Genomic DNA, 22167 nt, shown 5'->3' on the forward strand with positions numbered 1-22167 from the left:
GCTCGGGAGCATTGGAGCTGATCCTCAAAAGGTGTTCTGAAATTTTAACATGGTGAAAAGAAAACAAACTTCAACAAGGAGGGGTACCAGGATCAGATAAAGAAAAAAGTGTAGGCTGAATATCAGGGAAAAATCTGCAATATATTAAGATCTCAGGGAAGCAGGAAGATCCATGAGTAAACTAGATAAAAGCCCTACACCAAAGGGAAATTAAGGGCACCTCCACATTAACATGGAGACGGAGTCTTCTCTGCCTTTAGGTCTTTTGGGACAATTCACGAAAGCCACGGAATTTCACACCCGCAGCCCCTCACACTCATGCTGAATTTGTCTTTGTGATTCCACGAGCTCACTTTTTATTATTATTGTTTTTTTGTATGTGGACAGCAGAGGAACAACAATATTTTTCTAATAAATAATGGCAGAATGGCATCCTGAAACAGCACCAGGATGTCAGTATAAAAACAAGGCTGCTTTTGTTTGTTACACTGCGTAATGCCTGATGGGTTTTAACCACAGTTTAGGAGCTACTGTTAAAAAGCTTCTTGCTGAGTCAAGCCTAGGCATGCTGTTTACAAGGGTTAGCCCTGAAGGCTTTCGCATTGGCAGGGACTTTTGAGCTGAGCTAAGGACTTTTTTGTTGTGCCTTTTTTTTCCCCCCAGAAGCTCAGAGTAACTAAGCACACCTAGAAGTGGGGAGTGGAAGGCAGCTATCAGCAACCACCTGCCATCTCTGCCAGGAACTTTACTCTGCAGTTAAGGACTTGATTTTGCAAAGCTGACACTAAGAGTCCCCTTGGTTTAAAGCGAAGGGAATTGTTGCCAGAGATTGGGCCCCAGAGGAGCAAACTTTTTGTGAAGAAGCCCACTAAAACGTGAAATATCCCCTTTGTTACAAAGGGCCTGTTCTAACACATGAAGTGAATTTGTTTGGTTCAGCTCTGCAGCTGCAGAAACACCCTGGCTGACGACTTTCACCCAGGTAACACTGATCTATGTTCTGCCTACAACCAACAATGCAGAGTGAAATTCTAACAAATCAATAAAAACTGTATGCAGGAGAAAAATATAACACCTACCATTACTCATCCACAGAGTCTGGGCCATCTTATGCTGAGAAAGAGACAGAGATCGTAGGGAAAAACAGTATGTGGCTGTGTAATTTAATGCATTATTGCAACGGTATACAAAATGGGTCGGAATCTGCAAATTTATTTCTGTCATTTCCTAGCTTTTGAGTGCTATATTTTGCAACCTTAACATTAAATGAATGTTGTTTGGGGGAAGAGATGCCTCATGCAATTTACATTTACCAATACGATTTCCTTCACTCTGCTCTACTTCTACAGTCCTGAATGAGATTTCATCCCGTACTCAGTTTTACTGCATCCTGCATTACATGTTTTCCCAGTGTTCACAGGGCTCCAATCCTGCCTTTCTTACCATTCTCTGTATGACCGTGAGCCCACACCCACTAGAATCCAATCTCGTTTTAAATCCATAATGTTCCTATTGGTTTGCAATGCAGAGAACTCAAAGTATCATCTGAATGAGATATTTTATTTTTCCAGACTATCCAAGCAAGCACCACGATTCCACCAAAGCCTCTGTAGTTGTTCTTAATGGTGCCATCACTCCCAAAAATAAGACCGGTGTATCGCCAAATAAGTGAAAATAACAGACAGTATATGGAAAAGTGAGATGTCCTAATGACTGGAGAAACACTATTTTACCCTGACAAAGTCACTAGAACTGCATTTGAAGGCGATACCAACATGATATGCTATGCAACTGGACCCATATACTAAATGCTTAGTGATTTGGAAAAAGACTCAAGCCCTGAAAACTATTTGTCATGCTTTTTAACAAGGAAACGACAGAGATCAATATAGACAAAAGCAAGCAGAAATCCAGCAAGCCTTTCAGGCCCCTGTTTTGGCACATGGGTCTTCTATTATTTGAGTTTTCCAAACTCCCACCCATATTCTCAAGAAAAGAGTCCCACAGATGGTCCTGCTCAAGAGAACCTTGCAGATGAGTTCCCTACAGGGAGGATGAAATAACTTATGCTCTCATTAGGCCAAATGCAAGCAGTGATGAAGGGGAATGCACAGCCATATCACATCACGCAATCAGGAAACAAACCTTTGACATAATGCAGCAGGCAGATAATAAGACCCCATAGTTGACAACAAATGAGACTACACTTAATTTGCTGTGCAATGTTCATGTAATTAGATAAATTTGGTACCGGCAAGACAGCAGACAGCTAGAATACAGTCTTGATGAATTGGGGGCTCTCTGTCAAGCACTGATCACATTAATCATAAAGCCAAAACTCAGTGACTCAAATTTTCTTCCAAACATTTACCATATTCTTCTAGAGTGAAAATGTACACTTGCTTTTTTGAGTTATTTACTTTAAACAGAAGAACGGATTTCTGCACTGCCAGGATGGGGTACAAATTTCCAGGGTCTCAACTGTGTCCACCCAGCCCATCGAACAGGAACCATGCAACAGCTAAGCATGCTCTAGTCCAGCCTTGCCACCATATTCTAGATGATTTTACATCAGACATCCTCCACCAGAGAGGAGAGTCAGCACTATGTTGTGGTCTCCAGAGCAGAGACTGGAGGAGAGAATGGGAAGATAAAAGCAAAGCAGAATGAAAAGTAGAAGAGGAAAAGGGAGGTGATGAGGCTGAGATATTTGCAGGTAAAATTGAAAGAGGAAAAAAAAAGTCAAGAGAAACTCTATAGCTAGTGAAGACTTTCCCAGTGCGATTGTGCTATACCCTAGGGCACTTGGAAAAGAGAGCTGGAGAGAAGTTGCATTCCCTTGACCCTAAAATGCAGGCTCTTCTCAAATTAAAGAAGAAAACCTGTTTTTAATTCAAGAAAATTGATAGCAGGATAAGGCCCAGGACACAGCAATAACACACATACACACGCACACATTCACAAAAGCTGCATTTGGTTTTTCAGTCTGGGCTCTGTTCTCGAAACGCAGTACCTTCCGCAGGTTCAGAAACGCCACTGAAGCTTTTGCACAAAGAACACAGCCGAGAGGCGATCTGCTGCTCAGCTTCGGTGCTTCACCATCCACCGCGGCACCCTGCAGCACAACGCCTGGGTAGTAAGGCTGAGCTTACCAACAGTTTCAAAGAAAACAACCTTTCCTCTTCTAAGACCAATGACCAGGTTTTCTCTCCAATACCTTAGAAATCATTTTTGTGAGGTGCTGCTGAGAAGGTGAAGGATCCCAAAGAGGGGTGGTAGTATTTACCAACAAAATTAAATCCACCCAAACCCTAAGTAGGGCAAGTCTTGGTCCACAGCCAGACAAGTGTGGCCATTGCTAGGACGATGCATTATTATCACTTTATTGACCACTTGGACATCCAAGATAAAAAAACCCCACTACCTCCCATGGCAGACATAGTTCCCAGGAGCATGTCAGCAGCTGGTGAGCTCTGGGTTGCTTTTTGGAGATTGCTCCACGACTCTACAGGGCAGATGCAGTGTACCTGATCCTCACCAGGAGGAGTGAAGGAGAGCAGAGTGGCTGTGTGATTTCCAAAGGACCAGCAAGGGGAAAAGACAGACCTCACTATGCTCCACAGCAGCAACCTGGGGCTCTCCAGCTTTTAGGAGTACAAAAATAACTTAATTTGAACAACTGACCATCTCCAATCCTCTCTTCTAATCACCGTTTTGAATATTCTCCCCTTTAGAAGTTAGCATGTGCTGTACTAGCTATAGCTACATTTTATTAATAGTTTCCCAAAACTATTTTGGATTAATCCGTGTTTCCTTTTTCTACAGTTTTGCATATATTTGCAGGCAAGGTCAGAACCATTTTATACAGCCCCCTCACAAATACCAGCTTCCCACGTTAGCAACGTGTGCTTTCTTTCTCCGGCATGCACGGAACTACTCTGCCCCTTTAAATAACCAGTCAAACCGACTGCCAGCCAAAAAGAGAATGACTTGTCTCCTGGTACGATACAGGGGAATGCCCTATCATTTTTTCCTGCAGCATTTTGGAAGCAGAATAAAGCCCTCCTCACTGTGCGACTGCAGATCTCTTGACTTCTGCCATCTGCAGCACTCACCTCCCAGGGGCTGTTCCTCCTGCTCATATCTCCCCAAAAAAGCACAGCTCTACCAACAGCCCCTTAAAGGTCACGTGAGCCCTGGCCCAGGCAGGATGATCAGACTGCAGCAGGACTCCAATGTCCTGCTTTCCAGAGCATTTTGGAAACAACAGAGGAAGTAAATCAAGAGTTTTTCTAAATGATGAGTCCTAGTTCTCTTTTGCTTGCTCTTCCTGCAAAACGTTCCCAGTCCTTTCGGATTCCTCTGCACTAAGTGCCCCAAGACCTGACCCTCAGCTGATGGCTGAACCCTGCATGAGAGCAGCGGGTAAAGGGATTTCAGAGCTGCTGTGGGACCACCAACCCCATCATGCTTCTCCTCGCCCTCCGTGGGGCTGAGACAGCAGGATGGCACATTTCGGGGAGAGGAGAAACTCCCTCAGCTGCACAGCTCTGCCACTACAGCCTCCTACTTAAGAGCTCCTTGCTCCTTTTTCCCTGCACTGATCAAAGTCAACAGGCAGTGAACCCAAATCTCTTTATGAACACTGCAATTCAATCGTTTAGGAATAGGAAGGTCAGTAAGCAAGTGCATGCACTAGGGTAATCACACCCTCTCCTCATCTTCATTGGCAACAGCACTTTGAGAAGAGACAAGTGCACGAAGGAGAAAAACGCGTCCTCGGGACACTGAGACACAACAGGTTGTGCAGCACCCACTGCCTGTGGCAGCCTGGTTTAAAAGTCAAGCAAACAGCCTTTCACAGGGCCCAGCCTAGTGACTGGGTGGTGTGTAGCCGTGGTGGCAAGCTTGATGCATGCAAAGCTCCTCAGGTAGGTGGCCGGTGGCACGGTATGGCCCTTCAGCATGGGCCTGGGCAGTATAGCCCTAAAAGCAGGCACCTGCCGCCTTCAGAGGAGCTCCAGCAGCTACACTGGCCCTGGAGGTGCAGTCTGCAGCTAATGTAGGGCCTCCTTGGAGCGGGCACGCTCCTGTCTCCTCCTCTGGCTGATACTTCTCCAATGCCTGGATGTCTCTCAGCCTTCGGCATGAGTGTCCTCAGGGCTTCCCAAGGCAGCAAGGACTGCTGAACTGTTAACTCTTGCACTAGGAGCTTATCCACGAGCCCTCCTGTCCCTCCCAAACCCTCCCCGTGGGATCCGGCTCCCTGCCAGCCCTTTTGCGGCTGCTATCAGCAGCCACGGGGGATCAGAGAGCGCAGCCTCTCCCGAGCAAGTTACTGCTGAAACCCATGGCTCTGCCCTCTCCCAAGCCCAACGCGGCTGCCTCGACACCCACTTGAGGACCTGTCTCTACTGCGTTTTGAAAACACCTTAGGGCTTGTCAGAGCAGCTGTCTTATGAAATCAAGCCGAACAGTGCACCTTTTGCCTTCCCCCCTGAAGCTGGAGGGAGGGACAGACAGTCCTGCGAGGTCTCCAAACAGAGGAAGCCACACTGGGTTTTTGCCCAGACAGCACCAGAAGCGACTCAGGTATTTTATGAAGTGAGAAACACCACAGGCACAAAAAATGCAAGCCGTGCCTGTCCCTGTGACCTCAGCTGATACAAAAACACTGTACTGCCATCCCACTGCTACAAGGCACTGCACAGGTTTAACTGGGATGTACAACACTCCCGGCAGACAGGTCAGCATTGCCATCAGATGAGGAAAGCGAGGCCGGCTGTCTCACCGAGGGTGGCACGGCCAGCCTGCAAACAGGACACCAAGTCCCTGTGACCCAGGGCCCTGCGCATCGACAGCCAGATCCTGCGTAACGGAGGCTGCCAACCTTTTAGCAACACGTCGGAGCAGAGATGCAACACTTACCCGTGAATAGCGTGGATAGAGTGAGGTTCGTAATGGTATCTTCCTTCTTGGTGGCGCATGTCAATTGGCAAAGGAGCGTGGAAGGCCGGAAAAATGTGCTGAGGAACTGTTGAGGGGAACAGAAGAAGAAGAAGAAAAAAAAGGGACTTCAAAAACTTTTCTTTTCCTTTTAAAACAATTTCAAAGGCACTAAATCTCCATGAATTTCAGAGCAAGAGCAGCGCAAGACAAGGGGTCTTCATGATATCAGCGCTATCATACACCAGAGAAGTGGAATGAATAAATAATCAAAGTCATGCGGAGAAATCCTACATCTTCGACATAAAAGATCTCCAACAGGGTTTTTGACAAAGACAAGCAGCTAAGCGCTCTTTGAACTCGAGGAGATTATAGGAAGCACCACGGAAAACTAGACTTGCAACGCAAATCAGACTCAACAGAGCCTGGCAGGATCCAGACCTGCATCGTCCCTCAAGTCTGGAGTGGCAGCAAACACCTTTCCTGAAGGTCTGTACACATGGTTTGGAAATATTTACCTAAAAGTGTTACAGCAAGAGCAGCACTAATGCAAACTGTGTAGGCAGTCAGAAGTGGCTCAAAAACGCCTACTGCCAGGTTCTGAGAAAGGAGCCCAAATTGCTCTCACTTGTAATCACTTGAGGCCCTATTTTTTATTCATTTGAGAAGCTTGTTTCATCTTTGATGGAAAGATAAAGTGGTCTCAAAAGGCAGAGAACACCTACATTGACTTATTAAATCTACAGGTTTTAATATTTATTATTGACCCCAAAAGTTACAGCGAGAATACTTGAGCGAGTCGAGCTGATGGAAAATTCATCAGGTTATTTCTCCACACCACCCCCAGCAATTCTGCCTGGCCACCTGGGCCTTTTGTTCAGAAATTACAGAAGCTAAAGAAACACAATTAGCACAGCCTCAATAACGATACCACAACAGCCCTCGGATAGGGCTCACCTCATCTATAACAATGCTGATTTCTAGATTTGTATCAGGGATTGGTTTTAAAGATGAAAGGCCGGTTTTGTTCCATCTTTACAAACAGTCAGAAATTCTTGATTAAAAATTGCCTAATACTGTCCCAGGTCTTCCCATTCCCTCTCTGGCTTCTTGCAGAGGTCCTTCTGGATAACTGGAGATTAAAACCAAACCCAAACCCCTAAATGAGCATTTCAAAACCCAGTCCGCACTCGGTATGTCTCTGTAACTTGCCTCCGCGACAGGTAGCATTCTCTCTGTAAGGGGGGAAAAGCACCATCCAAAAGCGTCAAGGCTTGGGCCAAGTCATTCGCTGACGATAAGCAAACTCCAGTAGCGCCAAACTCTTTTTCTACGAAAGACTTAAAATTCAGGCTTGCGCCTCTGCGACTCCAGCTGCAGCAGAGCTATGCTGACTCCGTCGAGTGAGGCTGGGCTCCTTTCGGGTCCGCTGTGGAAAACCTGTGTAAAATCCCCAAATACTTCTTTCCCAGCATATCAGCAAGAGGGTCTGCGGCTCCCACTCCCATCGCAACACGCAGTCCCCGAGCGCAGCGCTGCACAAGCGCGTCAGCCCAGCTGCCGGGAGAGGTGAGAGACTACACAAAAACAACCCTCCTGCCAACTCGGCTGAAAGGCGTTAAGCTAAGGTAGTCGGGGTGGAAAGTATTTAAGGCTCCACAGCAGACTCGCTCTGCGTGCTGCAGCGCAGGGCTGGCACCGCACACAACCTGACACACTGGGAGCATTTTTGCAGCCCGCCTAATGCCAGGACACAGTAGGGTCCCTGTTAACTGCTTCCCCCGTCTGATCCTCCCCGCCTCCCCCTGAAGGAGCCCTGAGAGAGAATAAACTTGCGTCCTTTAGGATTTGCTTTGGCGGGAGAACGGTTCACCCTTTAATCGTACAGGGTAGGGATGATCTGTTACATAAAGACACTTGTAAGGAGGCTTCATTTTAACAGGCAGCCAGTGTTTTTCCAGGTCAGAAATGCAGCACAGTTCAGCCAGCGCCAAAAAGTCTCATCCCATCTCCAACCCGTGGTGCGCCATACAGCCTCTGATCTCCCCAAGCCATGCTCGGCCCAAGCCGCTGGCGGGGCTGGCAGACACCGAGGGATGCTGCCCACCCTGGGGACACTGCTGTCCCCTGGCTGCATGCTCAGGCCACAACCCCCAGCTGCTGTGGGGACTGGAGAGAGGGGGGCAAGGAGGACTCACCCCCCCCCCCAAAGGCACGTGGACCTTCTGCAGGCCAAGGGCATCTTTTCTCCGCATGGGACTTATCCAAGGACCAGGATTTCATATCGCCGTGCACAAAGCATGGTCACAAAATCAAACCGTCTCGGCACAGCCTTCCCCATGCCAGGCAAGAGAAACATCCCTGCTAGCACAAGCCCCTGGGCTACACTTTATGCCGTGCTCAGCCCCCATATTTATGCTATAGGAATAAACGCAGAGGAGCAGGGACCCTTCTGCGGCCCCCAGTCCAGCCTGCACAGCCCTACAGGAAAATCACAGCCTCCCAAAACAGGGTGGTTGCCCTGCCTACAGCAAGCAGATCCAGCGCTGGGTTAACTCCCAGATCGCAGGAAGGCGCTGGCTGACATGGGCTGAAACCATGCTTGGCATCGCGGTAACGTCTGAACAGCATGGACAGCTATACGGTAACCTTTGGGCCCATTCCCCAGACCAATTCGGTTCGCTAGTACAGACAAAACCACTGAGAACAAGAGGTCAGTGCCAAGATCTCTTAAAAACTAGGCCTAGGACAGCTTACTTCTAACTGCCAATTACTAAATGATTGACTCCTGAGGTAATAGCTATAATTTTGGGGGTGGGGAAGAGTCCTTCCCTGTCACTCTGGAGATCTGGGAAAAATAAAACATGGAGCGTTTGTTGCTTGGCCTCCTTTCTTAGCTAGCCGTCACTGTAAAAACAACATCTAAAAAGAATTCCTCCTTCCTCACACCTCTGATTATTAGTGGGAGAAAAATTTCCATGCATTTCCTCCCTTTCACTCACATGGTTGGGTTGGTTTTTGCATTTGAAAATATTTGGACAGTGGGGGAATCAGGAATTTCACTTTTACTTGGTGCTTGCTTCACTCTCTGGTTGTCTTTTCCCAGCACAGCCACATGCTGTCTCGTTCCAGCCGAGGGCAAGGGAAACGATCATTTTTGGTGACTTCCCTTTGACACGTTCCACTTTAGGGCTTCCTTCCTGCTTCCTCTCGCTGAAGCACCAGCCAAACCTACCAGCTACAATTGTTGCTGTTGCTCCTTTTTATTCTCTTCCAGGTGCTTGGTCAAAAATAATGAATGGTTTTATAGGCAATCAACTACCAATTCATAAACGTCAGCCTTGCTCTGCTTCTTGTTCCCACCTCTGCTGAAGAGAGCAGTGAGCTGGCAGCAGAACAGCAACTCACACCATTAACAAAGATGGATGTTTTACACATATGATTTAAAAAGACAATTATATTCAATTACTTCAAGTAAGTCATGGTGATATATTTCTGAATAGCCACGGGAAGGGCAACATGATGATTAGGGCAATGAATTTGCCAACTTTAATCTAATCAAGGCAATCTCTTGTTTAGCATTATCTGCTTTGTGGTGGCAGAGGATTTACCAAACCCAAGCAATCTTTAAAGATTTAACCCCAAACCTGCCTAATTAGCGTTAGCGATGACTATTATACACAGGTGGAAGAAGCTTTTAGCAGCAGGCCTGAGGAAAGTTTCTCCCCAGGAGAAGGCTTAACCATGCCCATCCATTAGGCACAACACACTGAACTGCAAAAGCACAAAACGGGGTCCTCAAAAGTCCTGTCAACATTTTCTCTGGCGCTTGCAGAAGGAAGAGAAAACTGAAGAACAAAACAAAGCAGCATCAAATGGGCAGGGAAAAAGAAAAAAAAGAAAACAGTTTTGTACAGTAATAACATTACTCTTCATTAAGTTTATGGCACGCAGCTCCTGAGGTGAAGTATGACGGTACATTAGAAGCCCAGATGGGAGCCCCACCTTGCACCCAACTGCTACTCCTACAGGAATGCGTCTGCCGCGCCGCGCGGGCTGATAAGGAAAAAGATGCTGCTACCTGTCCCCACTTGTCAGAGCTGATTTTCTGGCCAAGGTTTATTAGCAAGACACGGACCTCCCACTGCTATATTCTCATCCTCTTCTATTCAGAGGCCAGCCAACCCTCTGGCTTCAAAGAGAAAAGATATGAAGCAGAAATGCAAGTTTAAAGGGAATGTCCCTTTGCCGAAAATCCCAGGAATCGGGGAGGGAGGCATCAGAAACAGGCATTTTTTGAGGATGATGCAGGCTTTTGATTATCTCCGCAGATAAGCCTGTGCTTCAAGAGAAACGCACACTGCACGTATTGGTTTCTACAGTGAGCAAAGGAGCTGTCTTGACATCACTCACAGCAGCAACTCTTTTTGAGCCCAAAAAGGAGAATTACGAAGGGTCAAACAATCTTCTTCTATTCCAAATACTTCAGCCTGCACACGTGATTCCTTTTTCTTCTTTTTTTCTCCTTTTTCCTTTTAAAGCAAGCAGACCCCACACCACTGAATTGTTACGCTTTGCAGTCTGCTTTGACAAAAACAATTTTGAAAGCCCTTCCTTCTCCGAGGGGCTCGAACGAATCCGCCTAACTGGAAACAGACAGTGGCCCCCGACGGTAGGAACAGCGACAGACGGGAAAACCCGAACTCTTGCGCCTGTTATCAGCTTTCCAAAACCGACAAGCATTTAAAGGAGGCCTTATGTTACCCCTTGGAGCTCTGGCACAGTAACCCCGGAGGTCAGGGCCGCAGCAAGAGCCGGGATAGGAAAACACCACGAGGAGGGCGGCAGGCATGCTCCGTGCCATGCGATACGCACCGGGAATCCCACCGGTTTATCCAAACCACATGCACGCCGCGCAGGCCGGGAGGTGGGCTCCAAAAACGTGTTTTTCCTGCGGACACCCCCTCTGACAAAATCTCCCCCGGGAGCACGCGGTTCCGGCTCCGAGCGGGATCCTTTGCCGTGTCGGGAATGGGGCACGGTCTTTTTGCAATCAACATAAAAGCTACTTGCTAAGGAAAAAAAAAAAAAAGAGGAAGATTTCTACCTGAATAATTCACTACCTGTAATGCTTTTTTCTAGACACATTTCTTTTTTACAAAAGAGGAAAGACAAATAACGATTTCTTGAGATCCCTTTTGGCTTGATTTTCTATGACTCCTATGACCCACGATCCCTTTCATAAAAGGATCACAAACTACCTTGCAAAGACTAATTAAGCTTCATCTCACCTTAGGAAGAGACCAAACATTTATATCCATTTGATACACATCCCTTTTTACTCATGGGGGACTGGAACTGGGTAAAATAAAATAACTTGCCCAAGTGTACATGGTCAAACAAGTAGCAGCTTCCAGAGACAGCAAAGCTGAGACACCTCAGCCTGTGGCCTTCAACCACAGCAGGCAGAAACTGCAACTTTATCTCTGAAAGGCTTCAGAGTCCAAAGGTGTGGGATTGATTTGGATTAGCTTTGGAAAAACTTCTCCAGACAACAGCTGACACAATCCTGTCGCCAAGGTGGCACTAGCAACTTTGCATAAACAGTTGACCCAGAAAAAATGAAAAGGGGGATGTCCCAAAAGATGCTGGGGAGCATCTGCTAGTGCTTACACAGCACTAATGCTCTACTTTAGTGAGCCGGGTCTGTATTACCGGAGATCCTAGAGATGCCATTTAGTGCAACATTGCAGTTTGCAACACTTGGTGCTTTTTTTTCCAGATCCATCTCCTTTGAAAAGGATAATAGTGAAGTAACCACTACCCATGCTAGACACTACATACAAAAACTCTAAGTCATCAGAAGATGCACCTGCGAGTTTTCCCCATCTCTAGCGCAAAGGCCCTTCTTACTGTCCATATTTTCTCCTAGATGTCCACATTTCAGTCTCTTCTCACAGGCAAGGCTACAGCTACAGCAAACACGAAGTGCCCTTCAGCAAAAGAAGCCTATGGCATCAAGTCAGAATTAAATCAGAGGCAGCATTCATTTTGTTGGTATGCTTTTTAAAGTCCCCGTTTTCGTTACTGGCACCGTATATTTTAAAATGACACATTTTGGCCCCCACTGACTCCAAGACAGCAAATTTCAGGTTTGCTTTGAAACAGCAAGCAACGCATCAGGCTCTGCTCCAAAGCCTTTGCGTAGCGACTTCCCCCGCGTTAGGCAGCGCGGAGTCCCCCGAGCTCAGTGGGACTCGCTTCGGAGCGAGCCACGCTCACGCAGCACCCCGCTCCCGGGCTCACGCCAGCGCCAGCACAGCCAGACCGCGCGTGCTGCATGGGAAGGGAGGTCCAGCCCGGCCCTGCGTGACCGAGTGCGTGTGTGGCTACTTGCCTCCCTTTGATGTTCCTCTCCTCGGCCTTTCAGGGTTGGGGCTGCAACACCGCCCCTGTCGCCCAGAGCTCCGGGGTTGTAGGTATCGGCGAGGGAGGTGTTTTTGTGTTTACGTGACGTCCCCGGAATAATGATCTCGCTGTTTAAGTGAGTTGAGCGAATGAATGAGCACAAGAAAAACATCTTTACTGAAAGCACAGCCAAAGTTAATGCACCATTAATAATGGCCCGGGTGAATTATTGGAAGAGATAATAGGGCTGGGGTCAGGGAAGGTCTGAGACAAAGAATGGAGAAAATTGGGTCACAGAAACATGACAGAGCAGATCACATTGGTACGCCTGTGGGATTCTCCTCTGATGAAGTCATGTATTACCACACAGAATATTAACGGCTTTGCAGGGAAAGCCATTCCCAGAACTATCATTCAAATCAATATGGGGGGCGGGGAGCAGAGCATACAGGAGCTGCCTCTCAGCCCGTCAAGCCCCCATTCGAGTGCTCAACTTTAATGTTGTTTTGATAGTTTGCAAAATACACCAAGTGCACGCTTACCTCAAAAAGGGATAATTATGTGGTTGCTAATTACACCAATCTGCGTATTTTTTAAGCATGGAGATGAACATGCGTCTCAAGGAATAACTGTCCTCTCCGAACTGCAGCATGGTGCATTTCGGGCAACGCTGCTTTGGGTGCTGCAGCAGCGACAGCTTTTCTGCCTCCAAAAACCACCCGTAGGTTGGTGGACTGGACACGAAGCTGCAACCTCCATCTCCAGCCCCACCAGCTGCCCAACTTCACGACACTAAATTATTGACTAAACCTCAGTACGTCAGAATTTCCCTGTTTTAAAATGGGGATAATAACACCTCCCTACCTCAGAGGTTTGGTTAATGTTTATACATCACTTCAAAAACGATGTGGTAATTAAGCGCTCAGTATTATTGTATCAACGCGTATAACGATTCCAGCACACAGTACTATAAACATGACTGCAGCGTGCCTGCCCTGCTTTTGTTTGGCTTGTTAGCATCGGGTTTGGTTTTCACACAACATACTTCAGTTATTATTGGTTAATTGTTGCACTGTTTTATTAGCTGCTCACTGGCTTTGACAAAAGAGGAACTTCATGGATAAAATAATTAAGATAGTAATTACTGCCTGAGTAAAGATTCATTCTGGCCTGCTATGAATATTATAGCAAAGACGTACACGAGGCAGGATCCCACCAGGTCACTTGAGGGAAACCCCTCTCCTGTCCTGACGATTACAGGGCTTCTCGAAAGACATTCAACCAGCTTTGTTCCACGGCAGCAACCAGTTCTCCCTTCTTCTAACGTGAGCAATGAAGAAAGATGGGGAGTCCTGCTGTAGAAAGCCATTTTATTTGGACAATGCTTATCAGGACGCTGGAGAAGGTAAGGTGCTTAGTATCACTGCGGGTTCGGTGCAGCAAACTCACCTTTCCGCTCAAGCAAGCGGCTGCAATAAAGAATACAACACGAGCTTCCATAGGACAAATGGCTCAGAGAAGGATAAACATCTTGTGGGAGTGCGGGCATTAGGCGAAGGGGGAAGGAGTCTACTGGGATGCAGATGCATGAAGAGTAAGCAAGAAATAATTAAAAATACCTTGCCGTTCTTCAGCTATAAAAATCAAAGAAGCCTCAAAACAAACATTATAGAACTGACACCACGAAGCAACTGCAAGATGGAGTCAGAGCAGCTTCACACTTGGAGATACCAAGGTACAACGAGGAGCAGAAAACAAAACCAAGAACACTTGCCTCTCAGCTTACTGCTTCTCCAACAAAATCGCTAGAACCCCCAAAACGCACCTCTCTACAGATTCAACCCAGGCGCAGCGTGGTTTAAAGACCTGAAACCTGTTTGCTTCTCTTCCAGCCAAAGAGACCACATTGCTCAGCTCCCTGCAATGACACAGGCTTTGGGCGTCAATGCAGATGGGGTGCTTGCTTTGTGCATAATAAAGTATGTTCCTGGACTCACATGCATTAAAAAATGCCATCAGACATGGCAAGTGAAAGTGTTTGATCTCCACCTAAACACGACCAGGTCGCAGGGCACTGCCAGATGCACGGCAAGCGGAAAAGGAGAGCGCGTCCCGCGCCACCCTGATGACAAGGGCTTCAGTCAGCCAGGGAAAACACGACGCTGGAGGAACTGCCCGTACATTTCTTCTCCGCCCCAAGAAAAAAGTGGCATGCTTAAACGAACTCAGGCCCTTGCTCATCTCTATATTCTCATTCATCTCAATGTCTAACCTATCTTAAAGCTCATGGCACCTCTCCTCAGCTCGCTCTGGTGGGCCGTGTGACCTTCATTAAGGGCATTAAACCTGTCAGTCTTTTCCTGGGCAAAAGAGTTATAACAATTACAGCAAGGCTAAGAATGGTCTTTCTCTTCACACAGGAAATTTAGATTAAAAATGTAAAGGTTCGTTGACATTTTCTATAGAAAACATAGCTTTTTCATTAAGGACTTAAACCCTGAATACCTCGGCTGCTCTGAAATCCTGCTGCCAGGGCTTTTGGCCTTGGCCACCAAGGGCTGGGGCCTCCCGCCTCGGCCGGGCACCGCCAGCAAGGGGGAACCTGGCTGCTGCCGGCGGGGGGACGAGGATGCCGGGAAACTCCTGCAACGTGCTCCCGCGTGTCAGCTGGCTTTGCACCAGAATTCGGGTTTCACTAAAAGCGTAGGCTTTCAGGCACTTTTCCTGGTGAGAAAACAGGCATTTTCTGAAGCACGCGGACAATTCGCACTGAAAGATCTATTTTTGCTCTTGTAAAACAGGTTGTACCCAAAATTTTCAACAGCTTCAAAACAGGATTGTGCAGATGAGTTTATTCAAGTCTATGAAAGTACTTTGAGACAGTCAGGTGGCAGTCTGTGAATAAAGGCGATGCATTATTTATTATTCTACCAGAGTCCTGGGGTCTTCTGGTTACTGCTACATGGTTGCCTTAAGGGGACAAATCATTATTTTTATACATCTGGGAAGGATAAATAACATGAAAGAATAAGTCTCCCACAGCCAGGTTCTGCCATGGGGACCCCAGTGAGTATGAGGCAGTCCTGCAGAGGGTTGCCCGAGATTCACCCGAGTACCTAAGCTCCAATGGTTTTCTGAAGCACAATAATTAGAAAAGTCTCTAGCAGCACTGCTGCTACTAGCTGTAAGTCCTAAATAGCTTGAGTTGGCACAAGGCTAAGTACAACAGTTTTCAAAAGTGAAAAACCATTTTAGATGAATTTACAGATACCATCAAAAACAGCCCCCAAAAGATCAAAATGGTTTATGACCTATTATATTTTAGAATATAAGAAAAATACAGAAGTGATGAACTCAACACACTTGGACTTTATTGCAACAATATCTGCCAACATGGAAAGTGCCTGAAACACATTGCTGACAACTTTCACTTCCTGGAAAATTTAGGAAAAAAATAGCCTTTTTCTAAGTGAGCCTTGAGTTCTTCTTTGGGCCAAAATGAAATTTTGAACATCAGCATAGCAACTGTGCATGGCAACCCGCTCCACTTCTAGGCAGCTGCTGGCAAAGTCACCAAAGCCTCAGCCTTTGAGCTGCAGCACAAAGTGTTGCTGTTGAGGCCCTCGGCTTCAGTCACAATAAGCATCTCGGGCCAAACGTGTTCATCGCTGGAGCACAGTCAGGCGCAACGCCAAGGGATGAGTCTGCTTAAATGCTTCAGTCAAGGGAGGACGTAAGCAGCAGAGGTTAGGATGGGACTGGACAAGAGGAGGCAAATCTGCCAGCCGGGAGGCACTGCTGCTGGCCAGCATGTCCCGTCACACCTGAGGGCAGGACCCGATGTCCTTTCCTAGGACCAAAACTTCCCGCTGCCCCCGACTTTGCCTTCAGCAAGTGAGGAGCTGCAATTTCTGAACAGCAGAAAACAAAACCAAACGGCCTGATGCAGCTTATTAATTCCACAGGTCTTGAGCTGCAAATGTGGAGAATCTTGAAAATCACTTAATTGCCAGGCTGTCACGCCAAAATGTATTTGGAGGACGCTGCCAATCTGACAGTTATTAACAAACAATGAGGCCACAAGCCCTGACGGCACCGAGTGCCTCGTTACTTCTGCTCATGTGCTGCATCCCAACAGGAAGTACTTAATAAGAATAATAATATCCCGAAAGGCTAACCTACGGCACTGCAATTAAAAAGCTTTTCTGTCTCACTTTGGGGGGGGGGGAGAGGGGGAAATTAAAATCAGACAGGAAATTCCACTAGAACAAGCTGGCTTATGTCCTAATAACACAGCACTGTGCCAGCTCCTCCAGAAAGCAGAGCAGAGGGGAGAGAGGAAAATAAAAAAAGAAAGAAAAAAGAAAAAAGAAGCCCTCTAGACTGACTCAGATCTGAGGCTACTTTGTGGTTCGACTGTGGCTGCAATTCTAAAGGGAGAAAGGCAGCTCAATCAAATAAAAGGAAGTTTGCTTTTCTAGTACGCTGCTGTTATATAATGTAACTGTTGTATTAAAGCAAAGCCACTGCAGCTTTGTCAAGAAAACACACAGGGCTGATAAGCTTGAAGGGCCAGATGGATCTTGGGGCTTGTTCTCCCAACAGCTGCTGCGAGAGAATGGAAAAAAGAAGAAGGGAGGGAAAAAAGAAATCCCAACCGGCTAGCAAGAAATCCTGGAGTGTAAGGGGCAGGGAGGGAGGTGGGGGGCAGACCAGATGGTGGGTAAATTTGTGCCTGCCTGGATGGGGTTTTAAGTACGTTACAGTTAAAGGCAGTAGGAGAAAAATCAGTTTGTCAAAAACATCTACACAAGAATGCAGATTCCTCCAGACAGCTACATTTAAGGAAGAAAACGTTCCTACAGGTTTGAGGAGAGAAATTTTTCTGAGTTTTTATGAAGCATCATCCTGCTTCCTCGGACGCCAGCAGCAGCCTGAATTTCAGACTCGCTAAGCACTTGCGACTCCAGCTGATGCAGCAGTTTCCAAAAAACCGGGCCAAGGAGATTTGCCATTGACGGCTTTGGGACCGAGCCAATGAATGGCAAATTCTTCCAGCAGCATTCTCCCCCGTGTATTTCATGTTAAAGCTCATTTCACAGCAGGAGCCACATCCCTTGAAAGCGCCTGTGAAAAGGGACTGTGCGAACCTCGGCCGACCGCTAAGTGCCTCGAGCATTCCTAGATAGCCCTGCTCCAGCCTCCCCTACCAGGCTGGGGGAGGCCCCCACCACCCTCAAGACCCATTTCTTTTTCTTGGTACCCCAAGAAGAGAGAAATGCATTTGATGCACGTGCAAATGAGGTCCTGACAGAGATCCTGCCTCTCGTTTAAGGCTGCTCTGCGGGGGAGCAGAGAGCCCAGCGCGAGATGGCAAGCAGGTGAACGCCGGCACACTGCACTACACCACAACCAGTCCATCTGCTCCCAGAGCTTGATTTTAAGTCTGAGCAAACTTCTCCTCGCTTCTCAAAGTGCAACTGCTTCAGCTCATCTACAAAACAAAGATAAATTGTAATTTGCCATTACGTGGAGGCATTATGGGAGATACCATTAATTGCTATTTATAACGAGGAGGCACCAGAGGACACAGAGATACCTTCAACTGCATCCCACATGACCAGACCCAGGGTCTCCACAATGAGACGTGGGGGGAAGGGGAAGTTTAGCAGCCATGGACTGGAGGCAATCAGGCTGCTCAAGCACCAAAGGGCAAAACTGGCAGAAGAAGGAGGTAGAGCACATTAGCTATGACACAGCGCGCTCTGCACGACACTTCTCATCCTATAGCAAGTCTTGCATTGCCCTGACCGCACACCTTCTACTCATGCACGTGAAAGGCTATTCTTGAGCATCATCCCAAGCTGCGGCCTTAGGAGCAGGTCTGCAGATGGGGATGGCTGTTAGCATTCAGATCCTCCCCGCCCCGCACCTCCATTCACACCCCTCCCCTGAGGCGGCACTGGCACTCACGCAACCACGCACCCAGCCAGCTCAGGGAGTTCATCCAGTCGAGAACTAATCACCTAATATTTTTATCACATGGGTTTTCAGCTGGATCTACTCCCTGAACCAGTTTAGCACAAGATCTCTGGTGCAAGAGCGAGCAACAAACACCCTTCGGCTGCAGTTCAGCAAACTCTTCCAGCCAGCATGGGCCCTGGCTGCCACTGAAAGCATCGGTCTTGACCTCCCCTGGCCACTTGTCCCCACTTCAAGCCACTCGCTCCGTTACAGTGACCAGGCTGTTTTTGTGTGGCTGTGTGAAGAACACATCCTAGTGAAAAATAACCTGCCACTCTTCCCAAAAGGTGGTGTTCAGATGGAGGAGCTTCATGGCCTGGCCCACAGCACAGCCTCCCAGCTGCTTGCCTGGGAGAGGGCACGGCTGCTTATGCACAGGTTGGTCAAACTATGCTTAAAGTAGTAGCACTGACTTAGCCTTTGCAAACTAAATACATATCCCAGAATTCATAAGGCAGCACAACAGCAGCTTAGCACAGGGTAACCTGCAGGAGCTGGAAAGCAGCTTTGCAGAAGAAATCTCTGAAGGACATGCTTAAATCTCAGGAAAGCACAGGTGCAATTGCCCACAAGAAAGGGCACACCAGCCCACCGTAAGCAAAGGCCTACCTGAACGGTCTCTCCCACCACAGAGCTGCCTGCTGCCATCACGACGACACCCACACCCGCTCACACTGCAGACCTTCTCGATCTTCCAGGACAAGGTTGTGCTTCGAGTGCCACGCTGGCATTTCTAGCCTCTCCAATCCAAACCACAGAAGCGAGTTTGCTCTCTTTATTCATCTGCTCCTCCAGGCACTAAAATAAACTGAAATCAAACTGTTCCTCTAGGCAAAGGCTTGAAAATCCTTCCCTCCCTATGAAATGTCTATTTATATTATTTGTAAATTGAACAAATAGAGTTTGGAAAATCCTCATACAGAATCTGCTGTGCATTTTGACCAAACTTCTTTCTCGAAATGGAAGTGAAGTAGTATGTTTTTTTATCAGAGTCATGATACAATTATGGGGATGGGAATTTTGCTTGCACCTATTCCCAGGTGAGAAGCACCTCAGTAGCCTTCAGAGAAGAGTTTTGGGAGCTTTTGTACTTCAGGACATCACTCCCGAAAGCACTCCTAGTCCATGAAGACTGAGAGGACACTGCAGGCATCAGCTTTCACCCAAGCGAAAGGCAGCTTGCGGCTTTTCAGTGAACACAAAGTCTTACTGGGAGAGGGGTGAGGAAGTTATCTGTTTTACCCAGCTGTGGTGTTGGTGCTGGCTAATAACTCCCATGTATCATCCTGCCTCGGTATGAAAATTTTCTGACTGGTGTTAAAAATGGTCCCAGCGCAGTTTGCAGCGCGTTCTCCAGGCAGCTCATGCAAAGTGCTTGTTGTTAGCATGCTGCTTGTGTAATTAGGGTGCTTACGACTGGAAGAGGTCTTGGGAAGGTCCTGAAGAGTGATTGCAGTTCAGAATACTCACCCACCTGGCAACACGCTGATTTATGGCCCGCTCAGTTAATAGCCCTGCTTAACACAGGAGTTTGTCGAGATTAAGTAATTGCCTTAAACAAAAAGTTTATTATCTTTAAGTCTCTGCTGATGAATGACTGGGTGTTAGAAGAATCATGTGAAAGATCATCTGTGATTCCCTCCCACTTTAACGGGGGGGGGGGGGGGGGGGGGGGCGGATTTTAAAAGACAAGCTTTTCCAAAGGAGTTTGAAAGCTCACAACTTGCACTGAAACATGATCGCAGACACGGTTACAGACAGGAGGTTTTAGGTATTGGCTAGACTCTAATAAATAGCTCTAGTAAATAGCACTCTGCAGTTCTGCGATGCATTTCTCCCAAGAACTACAAAATGTTTTGCAAACATTAATTAAAATTACCCCCAAGAGACAACTACTCCTATACCACAATAATAAGGTTAGGAATAAATCAAGATGTAAAGTTTATTTCGTTTTTATACATAACACAGTGACCCTTCCCATCCCTGAAAAACCTGGAAACTTTGCAATCTAGAAAACACTGCAAATAACCATAAAGTTAAAGGATCTTGCATACTAAATTCTGCTGCAGTTTTTGCTCATCTCTACTTCCAGATGCTTCAGCAGGGTTAATTGACTCAATTAAGGTCACCCACTTCCGCGGCCTCATGAAACTTGGATCTGGCAGCGCACCAGAGCGCACGAGGCTGCGACCTGCCCCGTGCGGGCCCGAGAGGGGACGTGGCGAACGGCACCGGGACCTCACGTGAGGAGGTCACGCAGTTTAAGTCTTCTCTCTTCCTTTGTCCCCCCTTTCCATTGCACCCCTGAATTTGCTCAGAGCGGGCACACAAGCAAAAGCACACGTCAAAAGAGCTTGGACACGAGGCAGGCGGCGTATACAGGGCAGACAAAAGCCCCATCCCTGTTGCAACCACTAAATAACGTTCCCACAGCTCGTAACATCAGATGTGCTGTGCCCCTGCACATCACTTCAGCTCCTTCCTGCAATAAAATGAGACTTGGCTCCATTTTTTTCTAGTGCTTCTCGTATTACCTTTTAATCCAGATACATATGGTTCAGGGAACAGAGATTTGCATGAAAGGCTGGACACCCAGAGAATACAAACTCTTCAAAAGGAAAAAAAAAAAGGAAAAAAAAGAACGAGATGTGCAAGATTCCCTTGGCCCCAAACACACACACACTGCTCCCCAGCATATTAATCAAGAGCCTGACGAGATTCCTTTTGAAATCCCCCAAAAGATTTCCGTAGACTTCAGTGGCATTTGGACCAGGCTACAAATTCAGAATAAATCATAAACTGGCTACATCTGCCAAGCTTATTTCTTTCTTCTCCAGTTTTCAGAACAAATCCATTTTACTGCTGGGAAAAAGCAGAGTGAAATAACTGACAGGAGTTCAAATATCCTGCATCACTCCACATATTAATTCAGGCTGTCGATGTCTCCCATAGTGCTGGGAAGGGAAGCAGATCACTTCAGCCAGATGAACATGCAAAAGCTGTGCTGGTTTCACTTACGTGCATTTTGCTATTTAATGCAACCAGTGCAACCCGCTTCTCTCAGGTTAAAAGTAACACTTTTGGGGACTACAGCACAGGTTTAAGCTAAGCTTGAATAAAGCAAAGGACATCCAGCACTGAGGCAATCTAATGATTACCACATAAAAAAACCCCAGCAAATCAAACCATGAATGATCGCCATTTTCCTGGGTAGACAAGTAGCAATTTTGGAGTACTGATGGCAAAGTCCTTACTTCAACAACAACAAAAAAAGTTTAACTCAAATTGGCAGATTCTGCAGCATGTCCCTCTATTACTGTTTGCTTTCAGGGGAGAGAAGAAGGAAGAGTTTCCCCTCACTCCAATCACAGTCTGAGTGATGCATACTGAAAGTATCCAACTTGGCAGAGTTGCAAGAGGAGAAGCCTCCTATGGCAAACAGCTTCAGGTATCATTTAGGGTTTTATTTATTCATTCACTGTCACTCTCTGCTGGAAGCTATGCTTGCACTCTTTTTCATTTGGAAAGCCACTGCACAACAGATATGGCATAGGATCGGACTTTTCCACTCATTTGCAGTGCTCTGCTGGCATAAAAATCACCAGCTGCAAGGCAGCAATACCTGTAGGGCAGCACAGGACAGGGAAACCAGCCAGACATCCCAGCAGGAGAGCCGTGGGGAAGACGCTTTGATTTGCTTTGACCAGCTGCTTTGAAGGACTAAGTCTCATTGCTCCATTTCAGGATGCCCATGTACTCTTGTTTCAGAAAACCAAAACTGGGGTAGGT

At 47.1% G+C, this 22167-nt stretch overlaps 1 protein-coding gene across 6 annotated transcripts in view; it reads right to left on the reverse strand.

The window, feature by feature from the left end:
* The window catches only part of GLI2 (GLI family zinc finger 2), a 203021-nt gene that overhangs the window by 67937 nt on the left and 112917 nt on the right, over nt 1-22167 (reverse strand). For 4 of the 6 annotated variants that reach the window (XM_064514717.1, XM_026118474.2, XM_026118475.2 and 1 more), the window contains one exon: nt 5929-6034. The exons of 1 other annotated variant lie outside the window; for it this stretch is intronic. In XM_064514717.1, the coding sequence (XP_064370787.1) occupies nt 5929-5987 (59 nt within the window). In that variant the 5' untranslated portion in view covers nt 5988-6034. Of the gene's footprint in view, nt 1-3013; nt 3037-5928; nt 6035-22167 lie in introns of those variants that run through there. One more of the 6 variants, XM_064514719.1, reaches the window with a different exon arrangement.

This window comes from Dromaius novaehollandiae, chromosome 7 (genome assembly GCF_036370855.1).
Source record: "Dromaius novaehollandiae isolate bDroNov1 chromosome 7, bDroNov1.hap1, whole genome shotgun sequence".
In the NCBI taxonomy this organism is placed as follows: domain Eukaryota; kingdom Metazoa; phylum Chordata; class Aves; order Casuariiformes; family Dromaiidae; genus Dromaius; species Dromaius novaehollandiae.